Genomic DNA, 25,248 nt, shown 5'->3' on the forward strand with positions numbered 1-25,248 from the left:
GGCCCAGCGGCCATGGCTCACGGGCCCAGCCGCTCCGCGGCATGTGGGATCTTCCCGGACCGGGGCACGAACCCGTGTCCCCTGCATCGGCAGGTGGACTCTCAACCACTGCGCCACCAGGGATGCCCAAGAATTATTTTTTAAAATTCTGTATGTATAAAATTATGGAGGAAACCACAGTTACTGACCACATATAGAAAAACCAAATACACAAAGATTTCACCTTGTTCCATTAATTATTCTGTTGAAAACATTTTAAAGTGATTCAAAACCGCTCAGTTGGGGCTTCCCTGGTGGCGCAGTGGTTGAGAGTCCGCCTGCCGATGCAGGGGACACGGGTTCGCGCCCCGGTCCGGGAAGATCCCACATGCCGCGGAGCGGCTGGGCCCGTGAGCCATGGCCGCTGAGCCTGCGCGTCTGGAAACTGTGCTCCGCAGCGGGAGAGGCCACAACAGAGAGAGGCCCAGGTACCGAGAGAGGAAAAAAAAAAAAAAAACCGCTCAGTTCCTTTTAATACCTAGACTCCTTTCATTCCTTTAGCTGATATCTTGACACTACAGCATCTAGGTTGAAAGCTGCCTGCCTGACCTGCACAAAGCAACTCCTAAGTGGGCTTCGTGACACCCACGTTTACACATTGCTTCTTTCTGCTGGGAAGAGGCCCTCTCATCTCTGTAAAATACCACTGCATATTTGCAACGTAACTTGATCAACAGTAAACGGCGTCTAGTCCATGGCACTGTGGAGGGGGCTAAAAAAATGGTCCCGGGAGTCTCTGTTCCCAAACCAGAGCTAATCAGGTGATAACCGCTTGGGGTCCAGGAAAAGAGAAAGAACCCACAATGCCCAGAGCACACTTCCTGACAGAAGCCAAAGCAGCAGCGGCTGTGGGGACACAGCCCTGGGAGCCCCAGCAGGGGCGGCCTCAGGCCGCACGGCCTTACCATGGCTTTGTTCTCCTTGATGTTCATGGTCCTTTTCAGCAGGGCATCCGAGGTCTCCTGGCCCTCATCCCTGGAGTCGTCGTCAGACTCAGAGGCAGAATCTTCCCTTTCCTTCCCCTGTCTGCAGCTTGTCTTTCTTCCCAGAATTCCATTCTTACTGTCCTGTATGCGCGAGCCAGAAAACAACGGCTCAGGGGTACTGTTCTTATCGGCATTTTTGGCCGGTTTCTTGGTGGGGAACTGAAAGGCTACTCGAAGACCAATACTGCTTCTTCTCAGCCTGCTGCTTCTAGGTGGAGCCTTTTCTTCTTCATCATCTTCCTCTTCCTCACTCATGAAAGATGCTTTACCATCATCACTCAGCTCTGACTCCACGAGCTAATGAAATGAGAGAAAGAACAAAGACAGTGCCTATAAACAAACCTTCAGAAAGACACACACTTAAAACCACTCTGACAGTATTTTAGGAAAACAATGAATCGTTGAAAGCTCTCCCTTCCTATTGGTAGTTCCCTCTGAACTCTTCAGTTAAATGCGCAAGTAGTTTGTAGATGGACAAAATCAAAGAGCAGGCTACTAGGCGCTCTGGCCCAGCCACACCCACCGGCAGACTGTGTTCTGTTCAGAGCATCAGGCTGGAAACCACACGCTGACGAGGCGGGCTCCTCCCCAGTGGACCAGCCAAGTTGGCACACCTGGGAGCCCAGGAATATGGGAACAGTCAAAGAAAAGGGTGTGCATGACATCAGAGGTATCCTCAGATAAAAACGGAGTGCTAAGTGAAAAATAAAATACCATTCTGCCCTAACTAGCTGGAACAGAACTCATGAGTAAGAGGGACAGGAGAGCTGACTTCATTTTAGTGAGGTGACCAAGGGGCAGGCAGATGACCTGCCATCGGGGTCAGAGGCGGAACCTCATCCCCAGGATACACTGGGTCCTCACTCAAGGGAAGCCGCCTCCCCTTTCTGTAACCCGCAGCGCCATGGGTTACAGAAATCAGGCAGACGGCTCTGCAGGTGGCTGCAGGCACCTGTTCAGGCAGCTCAAGCAATTCTCAGCCTCAATTTTCAGTCTCCACTCGGCATAGGTCTCCAGCATTAAAACATAACTCGGTTTCACACGTGAGAACACAGTAAGAATGGAAGGCAACGGCAAGGTGACATCTCAGATGCAAAGGACTCTTAGCAACCGCAGAGATGGGTTTAAATATTGGGATCAAGGTCATCGCCTGGCATCCTTCCTTGACCACAGGCTGGACAGTTGAGCCTGGGCACCTCTGTCAGGGACTCAGGTTGCGAGGAGAGCTGAGAACAGCACCAGCAACTGCCTGGGATTCAGTTAATGACTCTGCTCTTGCTCGGTGACCACCGTCCAAATTCCAGCTGGATTCAAGTTAAAAATAAAGCAGCGGGAGGGGAAAAAAAAGCAGACAACTTCCAAACCTTGGTGTATGTATCAATGCACAAAAAGCCAAGCAGAGAAATAAGACTGTACCGTACGGAGTTATCTATTTGTTTTAATATCCTGAACTCTCCACATTAGTAGCTCTGGAATTCCAAATAGTGGGCTGCAGAGGAATCTATTTGAGAAGTCACTGTTGGAGAACTTCAGAGGAATTATCTCCCCTGACTGGCATTTATTCATTTATCATAATCGCCGTCTAACCCACGTCTCTTCACCAAGGACGCGGAGTAGCGTACTACAAAGGACGGAAGTACAGAAAGTCACCGGTGGAGACTCCGAGCTGAGAGCCAGCACCACGGCTGCGGCTGTTTCATGTCTGGCTAGAAGACCACTAGACACCAACGCAGAGTCATACCCCATTGCCAAAAAGTGGTCTCACCGCTACTCACTAGCGTGGGCAGGAGGCCGGGTGAGGAGACAACAAGGCTTGCTTTCTCACTGAATTTCAAAATAAATGTACAGGTGGACCTGCCCTGAGCTATGAGTTATATCAGAGTCAACGTGACATGTCACGATTCATTCCCTAAATGTACAGACTTGGAAGAAAACAAAAAAAAAGGTGCTGGGGTAATTCACTTTCCCGTGCTAGAAACACAAATTCTTTGACTATCCCAACATTACTTAGCTAAAGAAGAGAAGATAAACAAGTCACTAAGAGTAGATGATACCCATCAGGGTTTGGAAGGATCTCAGTGTCTTGCTGACAAGAAAATGGAGACTTGCTGGCCAGGACGCAAGAACTGCCATGCAAATAACTTCTGTAAAGAAAGCCAAGGGGTGGGCTGAGGCCGATAGGTTGGCACAGGCCTGTGTTGCTATTCACAGAAAAAAATCACCATCGAGCAACGCAGCCTACCATTAAGGCTTTCAGGCCAGGAAAAGGTGAAGGACAAAGCAACCCTACTGGTTACAGCTTATTTAAACACCTACACAGGTTCCACGCCAGGAGTGCTTCTTTGGGAGCTTCTGAACGTAATGAGGCTTAACCTCTCTATCCCTTATCTTGATACCAAAGAAGGAAGTGGTGTATTGATTTTCTGAGATAAATGTATGCTATTCTTCAGTTAGTAAAAAACATTTTTATGCCTAAAAAAAAATCCAAAGGCTGTTCTTCAGAGTTACCCTGAGATTCAAATACTGGTCGGCAGTCAACTGGCCTATACACATGGAATAAAAAGAGATCGACCAGCGAGTCTCTTGATGGCAAAGGGCTGAGGGCAGATTTCCCTTAGGAATCAGACAAGCCCAGGTCATCTTTATCATTAAAAAGCACGTCGTGATCCAAATCAAGAAAGCACAGGCAAAAAACTCTAAGCTTGTACCACAGCTAAAGTTTTGCCAAATTAACTCCAAACCTAAGAACATTACTTGGAGCACAACAGAAAACGACTTTCAGGAACTTGTGACTCTCAGACCCTCCTCTTTTCAGATAAAAGAGGTTCAAAAAAGTCTGAAATAAATTCTCTGATAAGGATAATAAGGGACGCCTGGGACACATCCCCCCAGACTCCAAAGGTACCCAGGAAAGACAAGTGGATTTTCTCTAAGAGAAAAATGGACTGGTGGGCCAGGAATTCGCCTTAGAATAGCCAAGTTTACATTTAGCTAACTGGCTTAGAAGATGGACACGTAAGAAAAAGCAAAATCTTTATATTTTGCTAACGGGCTTATAAGATGAACACGTAAAAAATAGTAAAATCTTTATATTTTGTTAACTGGCTTATAAGATGAACATGTAAGAAAAAGTAAAACCTTTTCATGTGTAAAGTGACTTCTTACAAGTAACAATACAATTCGGAACCAGGACTAAAAATGTCACAACCCGCCCTCCCTCACGTGGCTAATTATTACCATTACTTCTGGGTTACTGTTAACATTCAGATCACTCTGCGTAAATCCTTCAAAATCTTCCGTCTCTGAGTCAGTGTCCTCTCTAAAAATTCTTCTTAGCTCTTCTGTGAAGTTTTTGGAATGGAAGCGCACATCCTGCTAAATTAAAAACACACGTATGTCATGGAGAAAGAAAGAAAGAACAGAGGTTGGCAGGAGCTGGGGACAAGGGGAGTTACTGTTTAATGGGTACAGAGTTTCTGGGCGAGACGATGAAAACATTCTGGAAACAGATAATGGTGAAGGCCTCGAGACGCTGTGAATAACGCCTCTCAGTGTCCTGCAGGCAGCACACTGGGACTTAACGCACTTAAAAATGGTTAAAATGGTAAATTTTATGTAGGTTTTACCACAATAAAAACACACGTATATATACATATTTTCCATAGTTTGCAGAAAGTTAGACCCACAAATTGAACAATTTCAAAAAGCCAGAATAGCCGCAGCCTCCATCAGCTGGTGTGCCCGGTAAGGGTTGATGGAATTCAGTTTCTCCCGCCGGGGCGGGCCATCAGGAGCGTCTGCGTTCACACAACAGAAAACACATGGAGGAGAAGACCTGGCTCTGGCTCCTCCACCGCACACTGGCTTTCCTTTCCAACAGCCATCCCAAGCCGGCTCCTCCCAGGGGAGATGCCTCGTTCACAGACAGCACGCCTCCGGGCAGGAAAGGGCTGGAGGCTTCCACACCCCGCCCCCGGCCACCGCCGCTCCATCACCCGCTACCACAGGGCACTGACGGAAAAGCTCCAACCCTCCCACCCCCGGGAGTCCCCCTCCCGCAGGAGGTGAGAACCAGCCACCGCCGGCAGGTGGCAAGTGAGCCCGAGGAAAGATGTTACACGGCTGACTCAAAAAGGACATGTTCCAATAATGACTTTTTCTTTCTTTTGACCTCATAAAAATAAATGGCATGCTTGAAAGAAAGGAAGGGAAAAGCAAGAATGGCAGTACAGAACGGAGACCCACATACCAGCCTCCTCCAAGCTGGCAGCCAGGCCTGGAGTCCATCCCATCCCCTGCTGCCTCTGACGTCTCCCCCTCCTACCCCTGATGCAGGGGTATGACCCCTCATGACAGCACATGCGCTGGAGAATCTTTATCCCCCTGCCTGCCTTTTCCCTGACTTTAATTATATACTTCTTCGAGCTCAGATAATCAGTCTCTGGAGAAAAACAGACATAACAGACGAGTGGAAAAACTTCCCGGGAGAAAAAAAAAGAAATGCCTATATCCGGCATTTCTTTAAGCTTAAAAATGTCTCCTGTGAATTATTATGGGTAATTGGAGTGACTGTGCTCAGATGTAAATCACTTCGTTCCTTTGTTGATAGCTGTGGTGCAGCTGCTTAAAAAAAAAAAAAAAATTCACACACAAAAGGGAAGCTTCTTTAAAGTGAAATTCAAATTGTGCTTCAGGGAGACCAGCGCCGGCACTGCTGCACACACTACGTACAAGTTCACGCGGCTTCTCTCAGTGGGTTAAAATGGATCCGGAGTGTGTGGGGTCCAGGTGGGGAAGCAGCAGGCCAGGGTCTGTCATGAAGGAAGAATGGTGCACGGTTGGCTCCCAAGGAAACCCACCACCTCCGAGGGCAGGAAACATCTGGCTCAAGAGCCCTGGGCCAGCCCCTGCAGGGTGCTGCAGGGCAATGGGGCCCATGTGCACACTTCATCATCTACCCAAAGTGCCTGGCTGGAGCCCGAACAGGTCATGCCTTGGAACAGCAGGTTCCAACCTGCCAGTCCTCTGGCTCTTTCTGTGCTTTGAGCTGGTGTCACAGGCAGCGGTCAGCCTGGGAGAGATCAGTATCTTAGGTGGCCAGTTGTGATAGAGAAAACAACTCAGCTGCAGCCCTAAACCAAGGCCCACGCTTTTATTCTCCTGATTTCACAGGGTGTAAAAACCATCTTTAATGGAGGTCTGTAACAAAGCGAACATCCACCCCACACAGTCTCCTGTGTCCCTGGTTACAACACTCACACAGCATTTTGTTCTCCGAAATCTGGCCGTTATCCTTTAAAATCAGTACGAGACAGTATGTTGTGGGCTTTGGTGACCTGCATCTACCGTGATCAAGAACATAAGCAAATAACAGATCAGAAGAGAAGCTAACAGAGTGGTGACTTTTTTTATTTGGAAGCTCATGGCATGTGAAGAAACAGACTGGAAGTCACGGTGGCTGAACCAGTCAGACAAGTATCCCACCTCAGCTCCGCCCCATGGGTGCTCCTTCGCCCATGGGCACTGGATGTATGAAACAAGAGGAAAGGGACAACCCAAGGAAGCAGCCCAAGCCGGGGAAGCTGGAAAGCGCCGGGGAAGCTGGAAAGCTCCGTTCAAGTATGAGGCCCCTTCCACCAAGGAGCTTGTCATTCAGTAAGGGAGCTGGACAAGTCCACAGGTCACCACGGCGAGGATCAGTGTTGTAAGGGAGACACACGCAACGTAGCACACAGAAAGAAAGAAAATCCAGTAAGACTTCGTGGAACCAGAAGCATTTGACCTGCATCTAAACTGGGCTGGAGGCTAGAAAGCTGCTGAGAGCACACAGAGGCAGGATGAAGAGCCTGGACCAGTGTGCAAAGGGGGCAGAAGAGTGCATGCGGAGGGGATGGATGCAGTTTCTGGTCTACTGCTGCAAAGCCCGCAGGAAAGAGCCATGCAAGGCACGAGGCTGAGAAGTGGGGCTCCTAGATTACGAACATCCCAGCTCGGCCACGTCTCAGATGTGAGGCCTCAGACAAGTCACTTCACCTCCCCACACTTCAGTTTCATCACCTGTGAAACAGGAATAATAACAGCGCCTGCACCTTCCCAGGGAGATAGTGAATTAAGGGCACTCTGCGTGAAAAGCATGTTGTCATGGGCCACAGAATGCATGCTGGGGTCAGACTCAGGAGCAGGGGTGGACTGGGGGCAGGTGTGAGGGCACAGGAGAAGGGGCAGTCGTCACAGCAGCAAGAGCGGCCGCTTTGTCCCTTAACGCCTGCTGCCCGCCAGGCTCGTGCTGGCGCTTCACACGACGTCCCGCGCCGCTCAGAGGGCCACTCACGGTGGACCCAACAGGCTGCCCCTCACTGCCTGACCACATTCGAACGGAGGGCCTGGCGATCTCTGAACAGGGGAGGATGGTGACCAGAGCTCAGTTTCACACCTGCGGCGGTAAGGGCTATGAGAATCACGGTAGCTGAGGAGGGAAGAGACGGGAAGGGAGGGAGGTGAGGGACATGGCAGAAGCTTCATCAACTCCTGCAAGGAACTTGAGGAGATGGGTGAGGAACAGGAGGCGTCAAGAGCTCCAAAGTTGGAGACAAAAACGGGGAAGACAGACAACCAGCGAGGGAAAACGGTGAGTTCCAGATCTCCCTTGAACAATGACGACGGATCCAAGTCAGAAATACATCCGGGGCTGGAGGGAAGAGCCAAACCACAAAGAACCAGGTGGCAAAGGCTGAGACCAGGCCAGGCACTGAGATCATTAAGCGGAAAGGTCTGAAGATAAAATCTTGCAGAACATCCACAGATGGGGACAGGAGGTAGAAGGGATGACAACCAAGAACAAAAGGTGTAAGAGAAAGAGACCAAGGGGAGTGGAACCAGGTGGCTGGGGGGCGGGGGGTCAAATGCTGCAGAGGCATCGAATAAGGTGAGGACCCCCCACGCTGCCATCAAGCGGGGGCTTCACTTACATAATTAACTGCCTGCCTTTCTCTACTTGCCCAGTGGAAGGTGGGTGGGTTTAACTCACAGCCTTTTAGGAGAGGCCATGGTCGAGGGAGAATGAGGAAGTTTGAGTGCCACAAATGAACTCAGAAAAAAATGCCACGGAAGCCTGGATACTTTGGCCATGCTCCTGGCAAATCACACCATACACCTCCAGGAATCTACCTCTCCGAGAACTGCAACTTGTGTCTGCCACAGATCAAAGGAATTAAAGAAAGAACAGTGCTCTCGCCAGCAATCCCATGAGTGAGGTGCGGACAGAGCCTCACAGCAGAAGCACAGAGGCCATGTGTCTCATGGTAACCACACACTCCTACACTATCGCTGGGGGATCAGCGCCCCCGCCGCCAGCTGTGTGGGAGCGCTCCAAATACAGCCTGGCCACGGGCTGCAGCCCCAAGGTGGCAAAGAAAACGGATTTGATCATGTGAGGTCCCCTTTACTGAAAAAAAAAAAATCACTGTACACAGAAAGGATTTAAACAGCCAAACTGAGCGAGGTACCCTCACCAGTTGCTTGAAACATGAAGGTATAACACTAATAAAATACGATGCTCGACAATTAACTGATACCACCAATCTCAGACCATGTTCAAGTAAAAGAATATCCGAACCAAGATCCAAGCTTCCAGATGGATACGCCTGCCTTGAAAGGAAGCACCCATACCTGCTTCCCTGACTCCAGTGAGTCAAAACTATCACAGCTCTCCTCTGATGACAGGGTTTCCATGGGAACATCATCTCGGAAACCGACAAACTCTTCATCATCACTGGGGGCGTTAAAGATGTCAGCCACTTCTTTAGGGATCTGTTTGGATTGAAAAAAGGAGGATAATATCAGGGGCTGTTATAATCACTTAGGGAAATTTTGTAGAGGAGTAGGAATTACCATCTCATGACTTTATCAATCTGCCACGGTTGCTCACAAGACCCCAATAACCCTGAGCAAAAAGTGCCTCAACTTGACACCTCATGGCAACCAGGGAAGGGGTGGAAGAGGGTAAGAGTTTTCTTTTTCAAATTCTAGAGATATATCCTATCTTACAAGGAGCATTGAGGCCATGCCTAGATAAAAGCCATTTTTGATCTCTTGACAAAAAATAAGAAAATTTTCTCCTACAGTGGATCTGTCTTTAAATGTCATCCATGTTAAAAAAAAAAAATTCCTTAAGACATCACTAAGCTCTTTTCTTAATTCCCACCTATAGTTCTCTATTTTTCTGTTCTTTGTCACGTGAAAGTTCATACAATGAAATAAAACTTTCCTTGTTTTCTGTATTCTGGATCAATCTTAGTTTAGAATTAATTCTACTAAACACTATTACAGGCAATTATTGCCAGAGAGAATGTTGTCAGCACACTTAATCTAACAAATATGTATTTGCTGAGAGTTCATTTTTGTACGCTGACTACCTGTTTGTTCTTAACTATTTCGAAAAAGTTCAAACACACAGAAAGGTGAAAGAAGAGTGCAAACATTTGTATATGCTTCACCTAGAGCCCCCCATTTGCCTTTTTCTCTGTGTTTCAACAAATGTTAGGTTGAATCTCAGGCATTTGCTGATATTTGAATGTTTCCAACCTAGGAAAATAGTGATTTAAAATGCAGCAACCTAATCCATGTATGTTTCAAGTAATTTGAAGACACCATACAATTCACCCCAAAATACTTCCATACACATCTCCTGAGAATAAGGACATTCTCCTGAAGAACCGCATAACCATCATCATACCTAAAATAATTAATATTAATTCAATAATATCATGTATTATGTATCCATATTCAAATGTCTGCATTGTGCCCATAATGTCTTTCATAACTTTTTAAGGGCAAAAGGGATCCACTCAAGCAAGAATAATGCATTGTATTTGTTTCTTTATGACATTATTTTTTGTTGCTTTTCATAACACTGACATCTTGTAGACAACCCAAGAAAATAGCCTTGTAGAATGTCACACATTCTGAGCTTATGTGATTGTTTCCTGATAGACTCAAATATTACTGGCAACAATTCTATACAGATGACATGTACTTCTCAATGCATTGCATAAGGAGGCACAAAATGTCAAGCTATTCCCTATTAATTAGCAGTATTTTTAATTTAATTATAAAACTTTCAAAGACATACCTAAGTAGATGGAATAGTATCATGAACACACATGTGGACACCCTAGCAATTACCTGTCCATGGCTAGTCTTGTTTCATCTGTATCCCAACCCAACTGCCCTCCTTCCAAATTATTTTCAAGCAATTGTAGATACAGTATCATTTCACCCTGTGTTACCAGCAAATATACAGTCTGTGTCCACAGTTACTATCATTTTTTTCAACCCCCAGTGTATTTGTATCAGGATCCAAATAAGGCCCATACATTAGTCAATACGTCTCAAGTCCTTTCTCACGTCGCCTTCATGTTTAACTTTCTTCTCACAACTGATTTTTGAAGAAACTGGGTTATCTGACTGTAGAGTTTGCCAGAGTCTGGAGGTTTGTTTTTTGATTTTTGCAGCCCCAAGATGGTATTTAACAGACTCCTCTGTCCCTCTGGATTTCCTGTAATTTGGTACTTAAATCTAGAGTCTCAGTCAGACTCAAGTGTGCTTTTCTTCGGCCAGACTCCTTCGTGGGCACTGCTGCGTTCCTGCTACACATCGCATGTAACATCTGGTTGTATCTTTTTTTTTTTTTTTTTTTGTGGTATGAGGGCCTCTCTCTGCTGTGGCCCCTCCCATTGCGGAGCACAGGCTCCGGACGCGCAGGCTCAGCGGCCATGGCTCACGGGCCCAGCCGCTCCGCGGCATGTGGGATCCTCCCAGACCGGGGCGCGAACCCGGTTCCCCTGCATCGGCAGGCGGACGCGCAACCACTGCGCCACCAGGGAAGCCCTGGTTGTATCTTTAGTGGTGATGCTGTTTGATCACCAAGTTAAAGTGGGATCTGCCAGATTTCTTCTTAGCAAAAGTATCTTTACCCCTTTGTGCTTATTAAGTAATAACTAAGATGATATTTGAGATTCTATGACTATCCTTCTCCCTGAGAGCACTTCACTCAACAGTTTCGGCATCCATTGATACCCCTCGCCTGAATCAATTACCACATTAGGGGTTACAAAACGGTGATTTTCAAATACTACTCCTCCTTCATATGTTAGGTGGCATTCTCCTGTAATGTAATATTCTCTCTCTTCGGGTCTATCCCTCTCTCTCCCTCTTTCCTTCTCTCCCCACTCTCCCACCCAGGTAGTTTCATGGATTGTTTGAAGTTAATGTGTTTTAACCCATTACTCTGTCATTATTCTTTCTGATATTCAGATTGTCCCAAATTTGGCTACTGGCAGCTCCTTCAAGCCAGCTTCTGTGTCCTTTTGACACAATCCTAATAGCCCTGAGCACCTCCTTGTTTTCCGACACAACAGGCGTGCCGAGCTAGCTTTGTACTGGCCCCAGACCCCGAATGAGCCATTTCTCCAAGGAGCCCTGGCATTTGGAAATCAAGCTCTGAGATCTAGGTATGCTCCTTGCTAGTAAAGTATCATTGCTTTGCCTGGACAGAACAAAGGTGTTTTAAGTATCTTACATCTGAGTTCATTTTGACATCTTGAATTCAAACCCAACAAGACAGGATTCTTCTTCATCTCCCTCAACACAATGTTAGTATCTCCCTTCCCCGCAACGAAAACCCCAAGTCCCAGTACTTCTCATACACAAAAAGAAGTACTGGGACACAGTACACACAAAACCATTTGCTCTATCCACAGTACACACAAAACCGTTTCAGACAACACACCAATACCACTACCAACACCACTGCCAACAACAATCAAGTCCAAGATTTCTTTGGGGTTCTTGCTATCCTCTGAACACAGTCCTGCTAGGTACTAGATCTTTTCCCTGAGATAACCAGACCATGGTTGTACTTGGAGATACAAAGATACTTTATGTGTACTTCACATTTCATCATGGAGTATATAAAAGAGATGCCCTCAAGGGTCGAGATTTTAATAAAATAATTTTTACTGCCACAGTAAGACACACTATGTGCAACACATTTTCTTTTAAAATTGGTGCACGGAGGTGAAGAATTAGATGACCACTAGTACAGTTTGATGCCACTGCCTTGATTCATGCTGAGGACAAGCAGTTTTCTCTGCCTTTGCTTTTGCACATCAGTGCAAATATCAACACAGCAAAAAAACGCAAAGAATGTCTTAACATTGTTTCCGGCCCCTCCTCCAATAATGTCTTAATATTATTATGACAATAACTTTGTCCTCATGGAACCCTGAAAGGGTTTCAGGGTTCCCCAGACCACTTTAAATAATGGCTACACTATTACACACAGAGTTGTGTATTCAGAAGTTACTTAAATTCTTTGGATTCTTTTTTTCTGTGCATTGAATTAATTTCACAGTCAGGTTCATTTGAAAGATCACTAATCCCTAATCTACTCATTTTTAGCATGATTTTAATGCTTCTTGTTTAAAAATGATTAGAAAGCTAGTGGTTCAACCAAAGGAAGTTTAACATTTGCTTTCCAGAGTACACAAATCCAGACACTGAATACAAGATTAATGATGTCAGAGAGTTAATTACGAACCATCTAATGAAATCACTTCAAGAGACAAACAAGCAAACACTTACAGAATTAGAGCTCCACTAACAAGAGAAAAAATACTGTAACATTTATGCTAAGAAGAAGCTCCTAAACAAAGCCTAAATCTGAGATGGTTCTTGGGAGAAAAATTTACCTCTTAAAGGAAGAGTTTTAATTTAACAGTATTTGGCATGCTTGTCTTTTTAAAGACACCTTTCACTGTTGTTTAGCCAACAGAAACAACACACCAAGAAAATACTCTTACTGGAGAAACATAGATGACATTTATGAAAGTGTAAGTACATTGGAGTTTACATAACAATCATCGAGTTCAGTCCCTGAAGTGGCGCTTTTTGACTTACCACCATTCTATGAATCCAAAAACCCCGCTGGCCCAGAAGCTTGTTTTAACATAAAGAATTAAAGACGAAGAAGCACCCAATGTAATGAACTACTGGAAGCGCATATAAGGAATGGAGAGGCTGTTGATATAAATAAATTGCTTCCACGGCCAAATGCATTAGCCCTGGGGCCACTGTCACAACCACCACTGCAGTAAGCCTGTGTCTGCCTAATTCCTCCTTCTTACTTCTGTATCTGCTCCAGAGGTGCCAGTAGGGAGAGGCTGCAATTACCCATTAGGGACAAAAGGAAGCAATGAACTTTCAAAAAAGCAAAAACCACTACACATTCTTGGGGCATGCAGGGCTCTGTTTCTTGCTGCCCAACTTCAAAAGGCATTAAGAGAAGCATTTCAGACAGTCATAAGTCCCGGGATTTAGCAAAAGTCTCTGTAAAATATTCAAGTGTCTTCAATGCAACAAACTGTTTAACAGATGCAACAAAGAAGGCAAGATTTGCACGCGAGGGACGGAAAGGACCTGATAAAAGAGGATTCATAGGGACAGCCTTCTAACGTGACACCAGTTAAGTGACACCAGTTAAACAATGTATCAACACTTTAGGCCCAAGGATTTGTCACTTCCCTGTTTCATTCGGCAGTGATCCACTCTGTAGCTATGTAGTCTAGACAGACTACAACAGATATTTTTCCACAAAGCTTACGTTCCATTTGACTACAACGCCAACTGTAAGACCTACCAAACAAACCAAAAAAATATTTTTCAGCAAATAACTGAAAAGAAAATATAAAATATTCCCAACCAGTAGATTATACTTAACAGTAGTCAAGCTTGCACAATATTAGGATAAATGCAATCTAGCTAACCAGAAAGAAGTCAAGAAAATTCTCTTCTGAAAGTGAAAAGACTTATTATTCCTTTTTTTTTTTTTTTTTTTACAATACGCACATTTCTTCCATTACTTTCACACACACTGTATATACATCTATTCACTCTGTCCTTGTTGGGATAACAACGTGAGTATCATCAAAGGTCAAGTGGGGCCCCAGATTCAATTCCTTGACCAGGACACAGACACTAGAATGGAGTCCTTGGCACCTAACACGGGCCTGGCCTAAAGCAGGTCATCAATAAATCTTTGTATGAAAATGACTACATCTGACCTTGTAGTCATTTTCTCAGGGAAGGTGTAGTTTCCTAGGAAAGGTGCACGGGGTCAAAAGGTACACTCTGTGACATTCCTATCCAAAAGGAATTAAAGATCTTCACCCAGAATTTCTGAGCATCTACATACAAAGTAGTCATATTCACAGCACCTCTTTCAGAAAGGATTGCAGATTTCACTTACAAGCCTTGCAAACTACCTTGGGGCTCATCTCGGGAACAAAGAATACACATTCAACAGGCTTTGGGGCCAAGCAGGTGGGCAGTGAAGGCAGCAGCTCAGGGTAAGGCTACACTGGACAGTGCCAACATGAGTCCAGGAATGGCAGTCATTCCCGCACCCCAGCAGACCAAAGCTACAAAGGCACGGGGCTCAGTGTGCCCAACCTTGAACCTCCCCAGAGAAGTGAGAAATCTGAGTCTTGGTGAGGAATCTCCCAATTATAAAATGTCAGCTTCTAATGTAAGGACCAAACATCTACAGGCTGGATCTCAAACTCATTCAGGGAAGGTGCACAGAAGAACTCAGAGCGCTAAGTGGAACACCAAAGAAATTTTCAAAGCTGTAATTTCAAATATTACTGACAGTGTATCTAACTAGTGTCTGCTAGTGATAGTACTGGACACTGAAGTGTTAATAAAATTAAAAGAAAAACTTTAAATTTAAAATAACCCTTCCCTTGTTCATGGTAGCACTATTCCCAAAAGCCACAAAGCGGAAGCAACCCAAATGTCCATCGACAGATGAATGGCTAAACAAGATGTCATAAACACATACAATGGAATATTATTTACTCTTAAAAAGAAAGGGAATCCTACAAATATTGAATCATTACACTGGATGCCTTGAAACTAATACAGTGCTATAGGTCAATTACATCTCGATAAAAAATTTTTAAAAAAACAAAACAAAAGCCACAACAGAGGCCTGCGATTCTGCATTTCTAACAAGCACCCCATGCTCTGGCCTGCAGAACATGCTTTGTGCAAGGTCCAGCCCATTTTGTTCCTCTCTTATGAGATGTGACTCTTCCTACTTCATAATAGCAACTCATGTGTAGATCTTAACCTCCTTCCTATAGGCAGTTAATTCTCATGGCAGACTCTGGATCTCTTTGATATCTATCTTTCTCACCCTGCCCCACTCCAGCACCAAGAATAGAGTCTTACATACTCAGAGGTCCTTAATAAATATGACTAATTGATAAGCAGCATCAACTAGTTCGGAAAAAAAAAAAAGGAAGAAAATTTTTAAATTGGGTAAAATTTTTTTAATCAAAGGTTTTCTATATCTCAAGGATATCTAAATTCATTCTTCCTGGATTAAAAAATACCACCACCCAGCCAGAAGGAACATATTTATCATCTATTAGTTTATGAAAGAAAAGAAATTTGAGATTTTCTTTAAGGCCAATTTATTCAAAAGCTGATTTTGATAAAGCTTCAGGAAATGTTTCTTATTCTAGGAATACTAGTATGTATTTCACCTGGAAACATGTTTCATTTAAAGCCCTAAGGAGCAGTACAAAAGAAATTGCTGTGCACTACTGCATTTTCCTCATTAAGTGTTCTGAAAGCAATTTTGATAGCAAGGATGGCAGAATTTGTAGGGTGTACTATCTTGCATCTGTGTAAGGAGACCCTTTACTCAAAGGAAAGCATTCCTTCAACCCACTACGAAGGGGGTTGTTTCATATCATTTTCTCCATAAACAACATCATTTCCCTAAATCTCTTATGATTAAATTGGTTGGGTCATAAGAAATGCACATATCTTGTGCCATTTACAAAAACTAACTCAAAATGGATCAGACCTACATATAACACCTAAAACAATAACACTTCTAGAAGAAAACTGGAGAAAATCTTTGTAACCTTGGCTTATGCAAAGAATTCTTAGATAAAACACCAAGCACAATACAGATTTTTTTAATGTATAAATTAGACAATTAAAATCAAGAACTTCTACTCTTCAAAAAAGACTCTTAAGGGAATGAAAAGCCAATAGACAAGAAGAAAATACCTGCACATCATCTATCTGATAAAGGACCTACAGCCAGAATATATAAAGAACTCTCAAAAGCTCAACAATAAAAACAAATAACCCAATTAAAAAACAGGCAAAAAGAGGTGAGCAAACACTTCACCAAAGATAAATGGATGGCAGATGAGCACATGAAAAAACTTTCGACATCCAGTCACTAGGGAAACGCAAATTAAAACTACAATGAGATATAACTATCTACCTAGCAGAACGGCTTTTAAAAAACCTGACAATACCAAGTGCTGACATGGAAGTGGAACAACTGGCGCTTTCATAAACTGTTAGTAGAAATGCAAAATGATATAGCCACTTTGGAAAACAATTTGGCAGTTTCTTATAAAGTTAAACATACACTTAGCACATGATCCAGCAACCCTGCTCCTAGGTGTTACCCAAGTGAAATGAAAATTAGGTTCACACAAAACTTGCAATTAGCAGTTTTATTTCCAAACCTACAAACAATCCAAGTCAACTAGGCAATGGATAAAACAAACTGTGGAACATCCATACCACAGAATTTAACTCAGCAATAAAAAAGAATAAATTACTGATAGACACAACAACATGAATAAACCTCATCACTATGCCAAGTGAAAAAGACTATACATTGTCTGATTATACTTACAGGACATTTTGGAAAAGACAAAACTGTAGAGAAAATAAACAAATCAGGAGTCAAGATGGCAGAGGAGCCGGAGGACATGAAGTTCATCTCTCCCCACAAATGCATCAAGAATCCAACTATAAATGGAACAATTCTCGCTGAACACTAGCAGGGGACCTTGGACACCTAAAAAGAAAGATCCCCAGGTAACCAGCTGTGGAAACTGCAAATTGACACCCCCATGACTAGCTTTGTAAACTGAGTGCCTACAGAACATCTGAACAGACAGCGAGTGCTCCCGCAGCCAAGATGGGTCTAGCTTTAGCAGCTGTAGACTGTGTGGGCATATACACACAGGGGTTGGGCCAGACCAGAGTCTGGGCTGCTCCCACAGTGGGTCCAGATCCATGATCACTGCAATCCCGGGACCTGACTTCAGTGGATCTACGCTGGTGGCCTGGTGAAAACAACATCTGAGAGACACCAAGGCCAACTGCTGGCATACCCATGGTTAAGCTGTGGCCAAGAGCAGTGCCAACAACAGTGTAATCTGAGAGCTCGCACAATGGGTGAACGGTGACACAACAGAGGACACCCACAGGTGAAAAGCTCCACAGGAGAAATACTCAGTGGCTTCCCTCCCAGTGGGAGTGCTCCAATCCCACATACCTCACACTGTAGATCAGAAACACAGCTAAGAAACAGATCTGCGGGCCTCTACTCCAACAACTAGGGAGCAGACCCCACCTCTGACAGGGCAGTGATAATCACAGAGCAAAGGGGAGGCCGGTGCAGGCCTGACCACCACAACAACATCAGTCATACCTCCTATCAAGGAGATAACGGCCAAAAAACAAACCCAAAACAATTAAGAAAAGGGCAATATAAATATACATATTGATAATTACCTTAAATGTAAATGGACTAGATGCTCCAATCAAAAGACATAGACTAGCTGAATGGATACAAACACAGACCCATATATATGCTATTTACAAAAGACCCTCTTCAGACCTAGGGACACATACACACTTAAAGTGAGGGGATGTAAAAACATATTCCATGCAAATGGAAATCAAAAGAAAGCTGGAGTAGCAATACTCATAGCAGAGAAAATAGACTTTAAAATACAGACTAAGAGACAATAAAGGACACTACATAGTGATCAACAGATCAATACAAGAAAATATAACACTTGTAAATATATACGCACCCAACATAAGAGCACCTCAGTATATAAAACAAACACTAACAGCCATAAAAGGAGAAACTGACAGTAACACAATAATAGTGGGGGACTTTAACACCCACTTTCATCAATGGGCAGACCATCCAGACAGAAAAATCAATAAGGAAACACAGGCCTTCAATGACACACTAGACCAGACGAACTTCATTGATATTTATAGACATTCCATCCAAAAACAGCAGAATACACATTCTTTTCAAGTGCACATGGAACATTCTCCAGGACTGATCACATGGTGGGCCACAAAGAGAGCCTCAGTAAATTTAAGAAAGTTTAAATCATATCATCTTTTCTGACCATAATGCTATGAGATCAGAAATTAACTACAGGAAAAAAATAAATATAAAAAACACAAACACACGGTGGCTAAACAATATGTTACTAAACAATCAATGGATCACTGAAGAAATCAAAGGGGAAATTTTAAAAATAGAGACAAATAACAACAAAAACATGACAATTCAAAACCTATGGGACACAGCAAAAGCAGTTCTAAGAGTGAAGTTTATATCAATACAATCTTACCTCAGGAAACAAGAAAAATCTCAAATAACCTAAACTTACACCTAGAGTAACCAGAGAAAGAACAAACAAAACCCAAAGTTAGTAGAAGGAAAGAAATCATAAGGAGCAGAAATAAATGAAACAAAGATGAAGAAAACAACAGAAAAGATCAATGAAACTAAAAGCTGGTTCTCTGAAAGGATAAACAAAATCGATAAACCTTTACCCAGACTCATCAAGAAAAAAAGGGAGAGGGTTAAAAGTCAAGAAAATTAGAAATGAAAAAGGAGAAGTTACAATTGACACCACAGAAATACAAAGGATCATAAGAGACTACTACAAGCAACTGTATACCAACACAATTGACAACCTAGAAAAAACAGACAATTTTTTAGAAAAGTACAATCTCACAAGACTGAACCAGAAGAAATAGAAAATATGAACAGACCAATCACAAGTAATGAAATTGAAACTGTGATTAAAAAACTCTCAACAAACAAAAGTCCAAGACCAGATGGCTTCACAGGCGAATTCTATCTTACATTTAGAGAACAGTTAACACCTATCCTTCTGAAACTATTCCGGAAAGCTGAAGGAGAAGGAACACTCCCAAACTCATTCTATGAGGCCACCATCACCCTGATACCAAAACCAGACAAAAACACCACAAAAAGAGAAAATTACAGGCCAATATCACTGAAACATAGATGCAAAAATCCTCAACAAAATACCAGCAAACTGAATCCAACAACACATTAAAAGTATTGTACACCACAGAACAAAATCAATAAACCTTTACCCAGACTCATCAAGAAAAAAAGGGAGAGGGTTAAAAGTCAAGAAAATTAGAAATGAAAAAGGAGAAGTTACAATTGACACCACAGAAATACAAAGGATCATAAGAGACTACTACAAGCAACTGTATACCAACACAATTGACAACCTAGAAAAAACAGACAATTTTTTAGAAAAGTACAATCTCACAAGACTGAACCAGAAGAAATAGAAAATATGAACAGACCAATCACAAGTAATGAAATTGAAACTGTGATTAAAAAACTCTCAACAAACAAAAGTCCAAGACCAGATGGCTTCACAGGCGAATTCTATCTTACATTTAGAGAACAGTTAACACCTATCCTTCTGAAACTATTCCGGAAAGCTGAAGGAGAAGGAACACTCCCAAACTCATTCTATGAGGCCACCATCACCCTGATACCAAAACCAGACAAAAACACCACAAAAAGAGAAAATTACAGGCCAATATCACTGAAACATAGATGCAAAAATCCTCAACAAAATACCAGCAAACTGAATCCAACAACACATTAAAAGTATTGTACACCACAGTCAAGTGGGATTTATCCCAGGGATGCAAGGATTTTTCAATATCTGCAAATCAATCAGTGTGATACACCACATTAACAAACTGAAGAAAAAAAAACATATGATCATCTCAACAGATGCAGAAAAAGTTTTTGACAAAATTCAACACCTATTTACAATAAACTCTCCAGAAAGGGGACATTGAGGGAGCATACCTCAACATAATAAAGGCCATATATGACAAACCCACAGCTAACATCATACTTAACGGTGAAAAGCTGAAGGCATTTCCTTTGAGATCAGGAACAAGACAAGGATGTCCACTCTCACCACTTTTATTCAACAGAGTTTTGGAAGTCCTACCATGTCAATGAGAGAAGAAAAAGAAATAAAAGGATCCAAATTAGAAATGAAGAAATAAAACTGTCACTGTTTGCAGGTGACATGACACTATACATAGAAAATCCTAAAGATGCTACCAGAAAACTACTAGAGCTCATCAATGAATTAGGTAAATGTGCAGGATAAAAAATTAATACACAGAAATCTATTGCATTTCTATACACTAACAACAGAAGATCAGAAAGAGAAATTCAAGAAACAATCCCATTTACCATCTTATTGAAAAGAATAAAATACCTAGGAATAAACCTACTTAAGGAGGCAAAAGACCTGTAGTCGGAAATCTGTAAGATGCTGATGAGAGAGAAATCGACAATGACACAAACAGATGGAAAGACATACCAGGTTCTTGGATTGGCAGAATCAATATTGTCAAAATGACTATACAACCCAAGGCAATCAACAGATTCAATGCAATCTCTATCAAATTACCAATGGCATTTTTCTCAGAACCAGAACAAAACAATTTTAATTTCTATGGAGACAAAAAAGACCCTGAACAGCCAAAGCAATCTTGAGAAAGAAAAACAAACTGGAGGAATGAGGCTCCCTGACTTCAGGCTATACTACGAAGCTACAGTCATCAAACCAATATGGTACTTGCACAGAAACAGAAATACAGATTAATGGAACAGGACAGGAAGCCCAGAAATAAACCCACGCACCTATGGTCAACTAATCTTCAAAAAAGTAGGCAAGAATATACAATGGAGAAAAGACAGTCTCTTCAGTAAGTGGTGCTGGGAATACTGGACAGCTACATGTAAAAGAATAAAATTAGAATATTCTTTAACACCATACACAAAAATAAACTCAAAATGGATTAAAGACCTTAATGTAAAACTGGATACTATAAAACTCTGAGAGGAAAACATAGGCAGAACACTCTTTGACATAAAACTGCAGCAATATCTTTTTGGATCCATCTCTTAGAGTAATGGAAATAAAAACAAAAATAAACAAATGGGACCTAACGAAATTTAAAAGCTTTTGCACAGCAAAAGGAATAATAAAAACAAAAGAAAACAAAAAGACAAACTATGGAATGGGAGAAAATATTTGCAAATGATGCAATTGACAAGGGCTTAATCTCCAAAATATACAAACAGCTCTTACCACTCAACAACAAAAAAAAACAAACAATCCAACTGAAAAACAGGCAGAAGACCTTAATAGACATTTCTCCAAAGACAACATACAGATAGCCAGTAGGCACATGAAAAGAGGCTCAACATCACTAATTATTAGAGGAATGCAAATCAAAACTACCATGAGGTACCACCTCACACTGGTCAGAATGACCATTATCAAAAAGTCTACAAATAACAAATGCTGGAGAGGGTGTGGAGAAAAGGGAACCCTCCTACACTGCTGGTGGGAATATAAGTTGGTGCAGCCACTATGGGAACAGTACGGACGTTCCTTAAAAAACTAAAAATAGAACTACCATATGATCCAGCAATCCCACTCCTGGCCATATACCTGGACAAAACTATAATTCAAAAAGATACATGCATCCCTATGTTCACAGCAGCACTATTCACAATAGCCAAAACATGAAAACAACCTAAATGTCCATCAACAGATGAACAGATAAAGAAGATATGATACACACATACAATGGAATATTACTCAGCCATAAAAAAGAATGAAATAATGCCATTTGCAGCAACATGGATGGACCTAGAGATGATCATACTAAGTGAAATAAGTCAGAGAAAGACAAATAATCATATGATATTGCTTACATGTGGAATCTAAAAAGAAATGATACAAGTGAACTTATTCACAAAACAGAAACAGATTTACATACTTAGAAAATGAACTTATAGTTACCAAGGGGAAGGTTGGGAGCATAGATTGGGAGTCTGGGATTGACATGTACACTTTGCTATATTTAAAACTGGTAATCAACAAAGACCTACTGTATACCACAGGGAACTGTGCTCAATATTCTATAATAACCTAAATGGAAAAGAACTTGAAATACAACAGATACATATATATGTATAATTGAATCACTCTGCTGTACACCTTAAACTAACACAACATTGTGAATCAACTATAATGCAATATAAAACAAAAATTTTTAAAAAGAAAAGAAACATTCACCTTCAGAATGGCAGGAACTTACCTGACATTTATACTCACCTTCACTCCGCCCCCTTCACAAGGCAATTTCTGGTCTGGAGGATGCTGAGCCTAGTTTCCAGCTCCCTTAAACTGGAGGGAGCAAAGCAGACACTGACTGCAACATTCTAACCAGTCAAGGGTTAGAAGGCTGCCTGATGGTCCCTGTCTCACCTAACTCAGTCTCAGGTGAGGAAAAGCTCCAGCCATTGTTCATGAAAGCTGCAGGGGACTACAGATCTGCAGATGCCTGGGATGAGAGTTTATGCATAGAGAAATACAACAGTCCATCTAAAGCTCCAAGGAGAAGCTTGGGTAAAACTTCTTAGAAAATTAAGACATTCAAAAGAAGCTGTGTATATGGGAGAATTGAGAAAGCCACACATAAGGCACAATAAATACATTCTCAAAAAAGATGTGAGAAAAACTTAAGCTTTGGGGCTTGGAGCATGGCCAGCCAATCAGTGAATGGTTTCCCTGGCATACAGCCAGTCTTCAAACACTGGAAAAGGTGGCAGTTTCTCAAATACCCAACTTTTGACAAAGAGCAAAGGCATACAAAGAAACAAAATTGAAAGGAACAAAATAATAGGTAGAAACAGATGTCCCTAAGGAAGCACAGACTGGGGACTCACTAGACAAAGGCAACTGCCTTAAATATGCTCAAGGAGCAAAAAGAAAACACAAAGAACTAGGGTAAATCAAGAAAATGATTTATAAGCAAAAGGATGATATCAATAAAGAGACATACATTATAAAAAGGAAAAGAAACAGAAACTTTGGAGAAAATGTAATAACTAAATTGAACACTTCCCTAGAGGAGTACAAAATCAGATTGATGAGGCAAAAGGATCATAGATTTGACAAAATAATGGCAAAAAAATTCCCCAAATTTGATGAAAAACATGAATTATAGAAATGCCAAGGAGGATAAACCCAAGAGATCCACACTGAGGCACATTTTAATCAAACTGCTGAAAGAAAAGAGAATGTTGAAAGCAGCAAGAGAAAAGCAACTCCTAACAACAAGGGATCCTCAATAAGATTATCAGCTGATTGCTCAGCAGAAACTTTGCAGGGCAGAAGGCAGTGGAATGACATATTTAAAGTGCTGAAAGTAAAAACTGTCAACCAAGAATTCAGTATCTGGAAAACTGTCCTTCAAAAATGAGGGAGAAATTAAGACATTACCAGATAAACAAAAACTGAGAGAGTTCATTACTACTAGACCTGCCCACAAGAAATCCTAAAGGCAGTCCTTCAGATTGAAATGAAAGGACAGTAACTCAAAGCCGAACAAAATATAAAGCTTTCAGGTAAAGGTAAATACATAAACAAATATAAAACCCAGTATCTTTGTAAATTTGTTTTATAACTCCACTTTTTATTTTCTATAGGATTAAAAAACCACAAATCTATGTTCGTGGGTGCACAATGCATAAAGATGTCATTTGTGACATAAACAACAAAGGGGGGGACAGACCTGTATAGGAATAGAGCTTTTGTATACCACTGAGGTTAAATTGTATCATTCAAATTAAATTGTTTTAATTTTAGAATGTTATATGTAACCCCCATGGTAATCACAAAGAAAATATCTATAGAATACACACAAGAGAAAATGAGAAAGGAATCAAAACATGTCACTACAAAGAAATCAACAAAACACAAACACAGGCAGTAATTCAAGAAATGAGGGTCAAGAAAGCTAGAAGACATACAGAAAACAAAAAACAAAAGGGTAAAAGTCAAGTCCTTCCCCATCAGTAATCACTTTAAATACAAATGGATTAAACTCTACAATCAAAAGATTTAGATTGGCAGAATGGATTAAATAACAGGATCCAACCATATGCTGTCTACAAGAGATTTACTTCAGATCTAAAAACACAAACAGGTTGAAAGTGAAAGAAGGGAAAAGGATATCCAATGCAAGTAATAACCCAAAGAGAGATCAATACTAATATCAAAATAGATAGTAAGTAAAATTAATAATAGTAAAATTAATAATAAGAGACAAAAAACATTATCTATTGATAAAAGGGTCAACTCAAGAAGATACAATAATTATAAATATGTATGAACCAAACATCAGAGCTTTAAAATACATGAAGAAAACATGGACAGAATTGAAAGAAATAGTTCCACAATAATAGTTAGAGATCTCAATACCCTAATTTCAATAATGTATAGAAACCCAGAGAGAAGATCAATAAGGAAAAAGGAACTGAACATTATAAACCAACTAGAACAGACATATATAGAACATTCTAACAGCAGAATATACATTTTCCTCAAGAGCACATGGAAAAGTCCCCAAGACAGACCATATGTGACATCACAAAACGAATATAAATTTAAAAGATTAAGATCATACAAACTATCTTTCCAATCATAATAAAACTAGAAATCAATAACAGAAGAAAAACTGGAAAATTCACAAATAAGTGGAAATTAAACAACACTCTTTAGCAACCAGTGGGTCAAAGAAGAAAACACAAGGGAAATTAGAAAATACTTTCAAACAAACAAAAGCGAAAGCAAAATGTACCAAAACTTATGCGATGCAGAGAAAGCAATGCTAAGAAGGAAATTTATAGCTATAAACATTTATATTAAAAAAGAAACAAAGTTTGTTGCTTAATATAAAAAACCAACAAACTAATTTTATACCACAAGGAAGTAGAAAAAGTACAGCTAATAAACTCAAAGGTAGCAGAAGGAAAGAAATAAAGATTACAGCAGAGATAAACAATAAAAAACCAATAGAGAAAAATCAGTAAAACCAAAAGTTGGTTCTATGACGGTAACAAAATTGACAAACTTTTAGGTAGATTGACTAA

At 41.5% G+C, this 25,248-nt stretch overlaps 1 protein-coding gene across 1 annotated transcript in view; it reads right to left on the reverse strand.

The window, feature by feature from the left end:
- Positions 1-25,248, reverse strand: part of CDCA7L (cell division cycle associated 7 like) — a 53,516-nt gene that overhangs the window by 6,064 nt on the left and 22,204 nt on the right. The window contains exons 2-4 of the mRNA XM_007111559.4: positions 8,694-8,834; positions 4,263-4,400; positions 945-1,322 (exon numbers count right to left, since the gene is read on the reverse strand). Coding sequence (XP_007111621.1) covers positions 945-1,322; positions 4,263-4,400; positions 8,694-8,834 — 657 coding nt within the window. The remainder of the gene's footprint in view (positions 1-944; positions 1,323-4,262; positions 4,401-8,693; positions 8,835-25,248) is intronic.

The sequence above is a fragment of the Physeter macrocephalus genome, chromosome 5, assembly GCF_002837175.3.
Source record: "Physeter macrocephalus isolate SW-GA chromosome 5, ASM283717v5, whole genome shotgun sequence".
In the NCBI taxonomy this organism is placed as follows: domain Eukaryota; kingdom Metazoa; phylum Chordata; class Mammalia; order Artiodactyla; family Physeteridae; genus Physeter; species Physeter macrocephalus.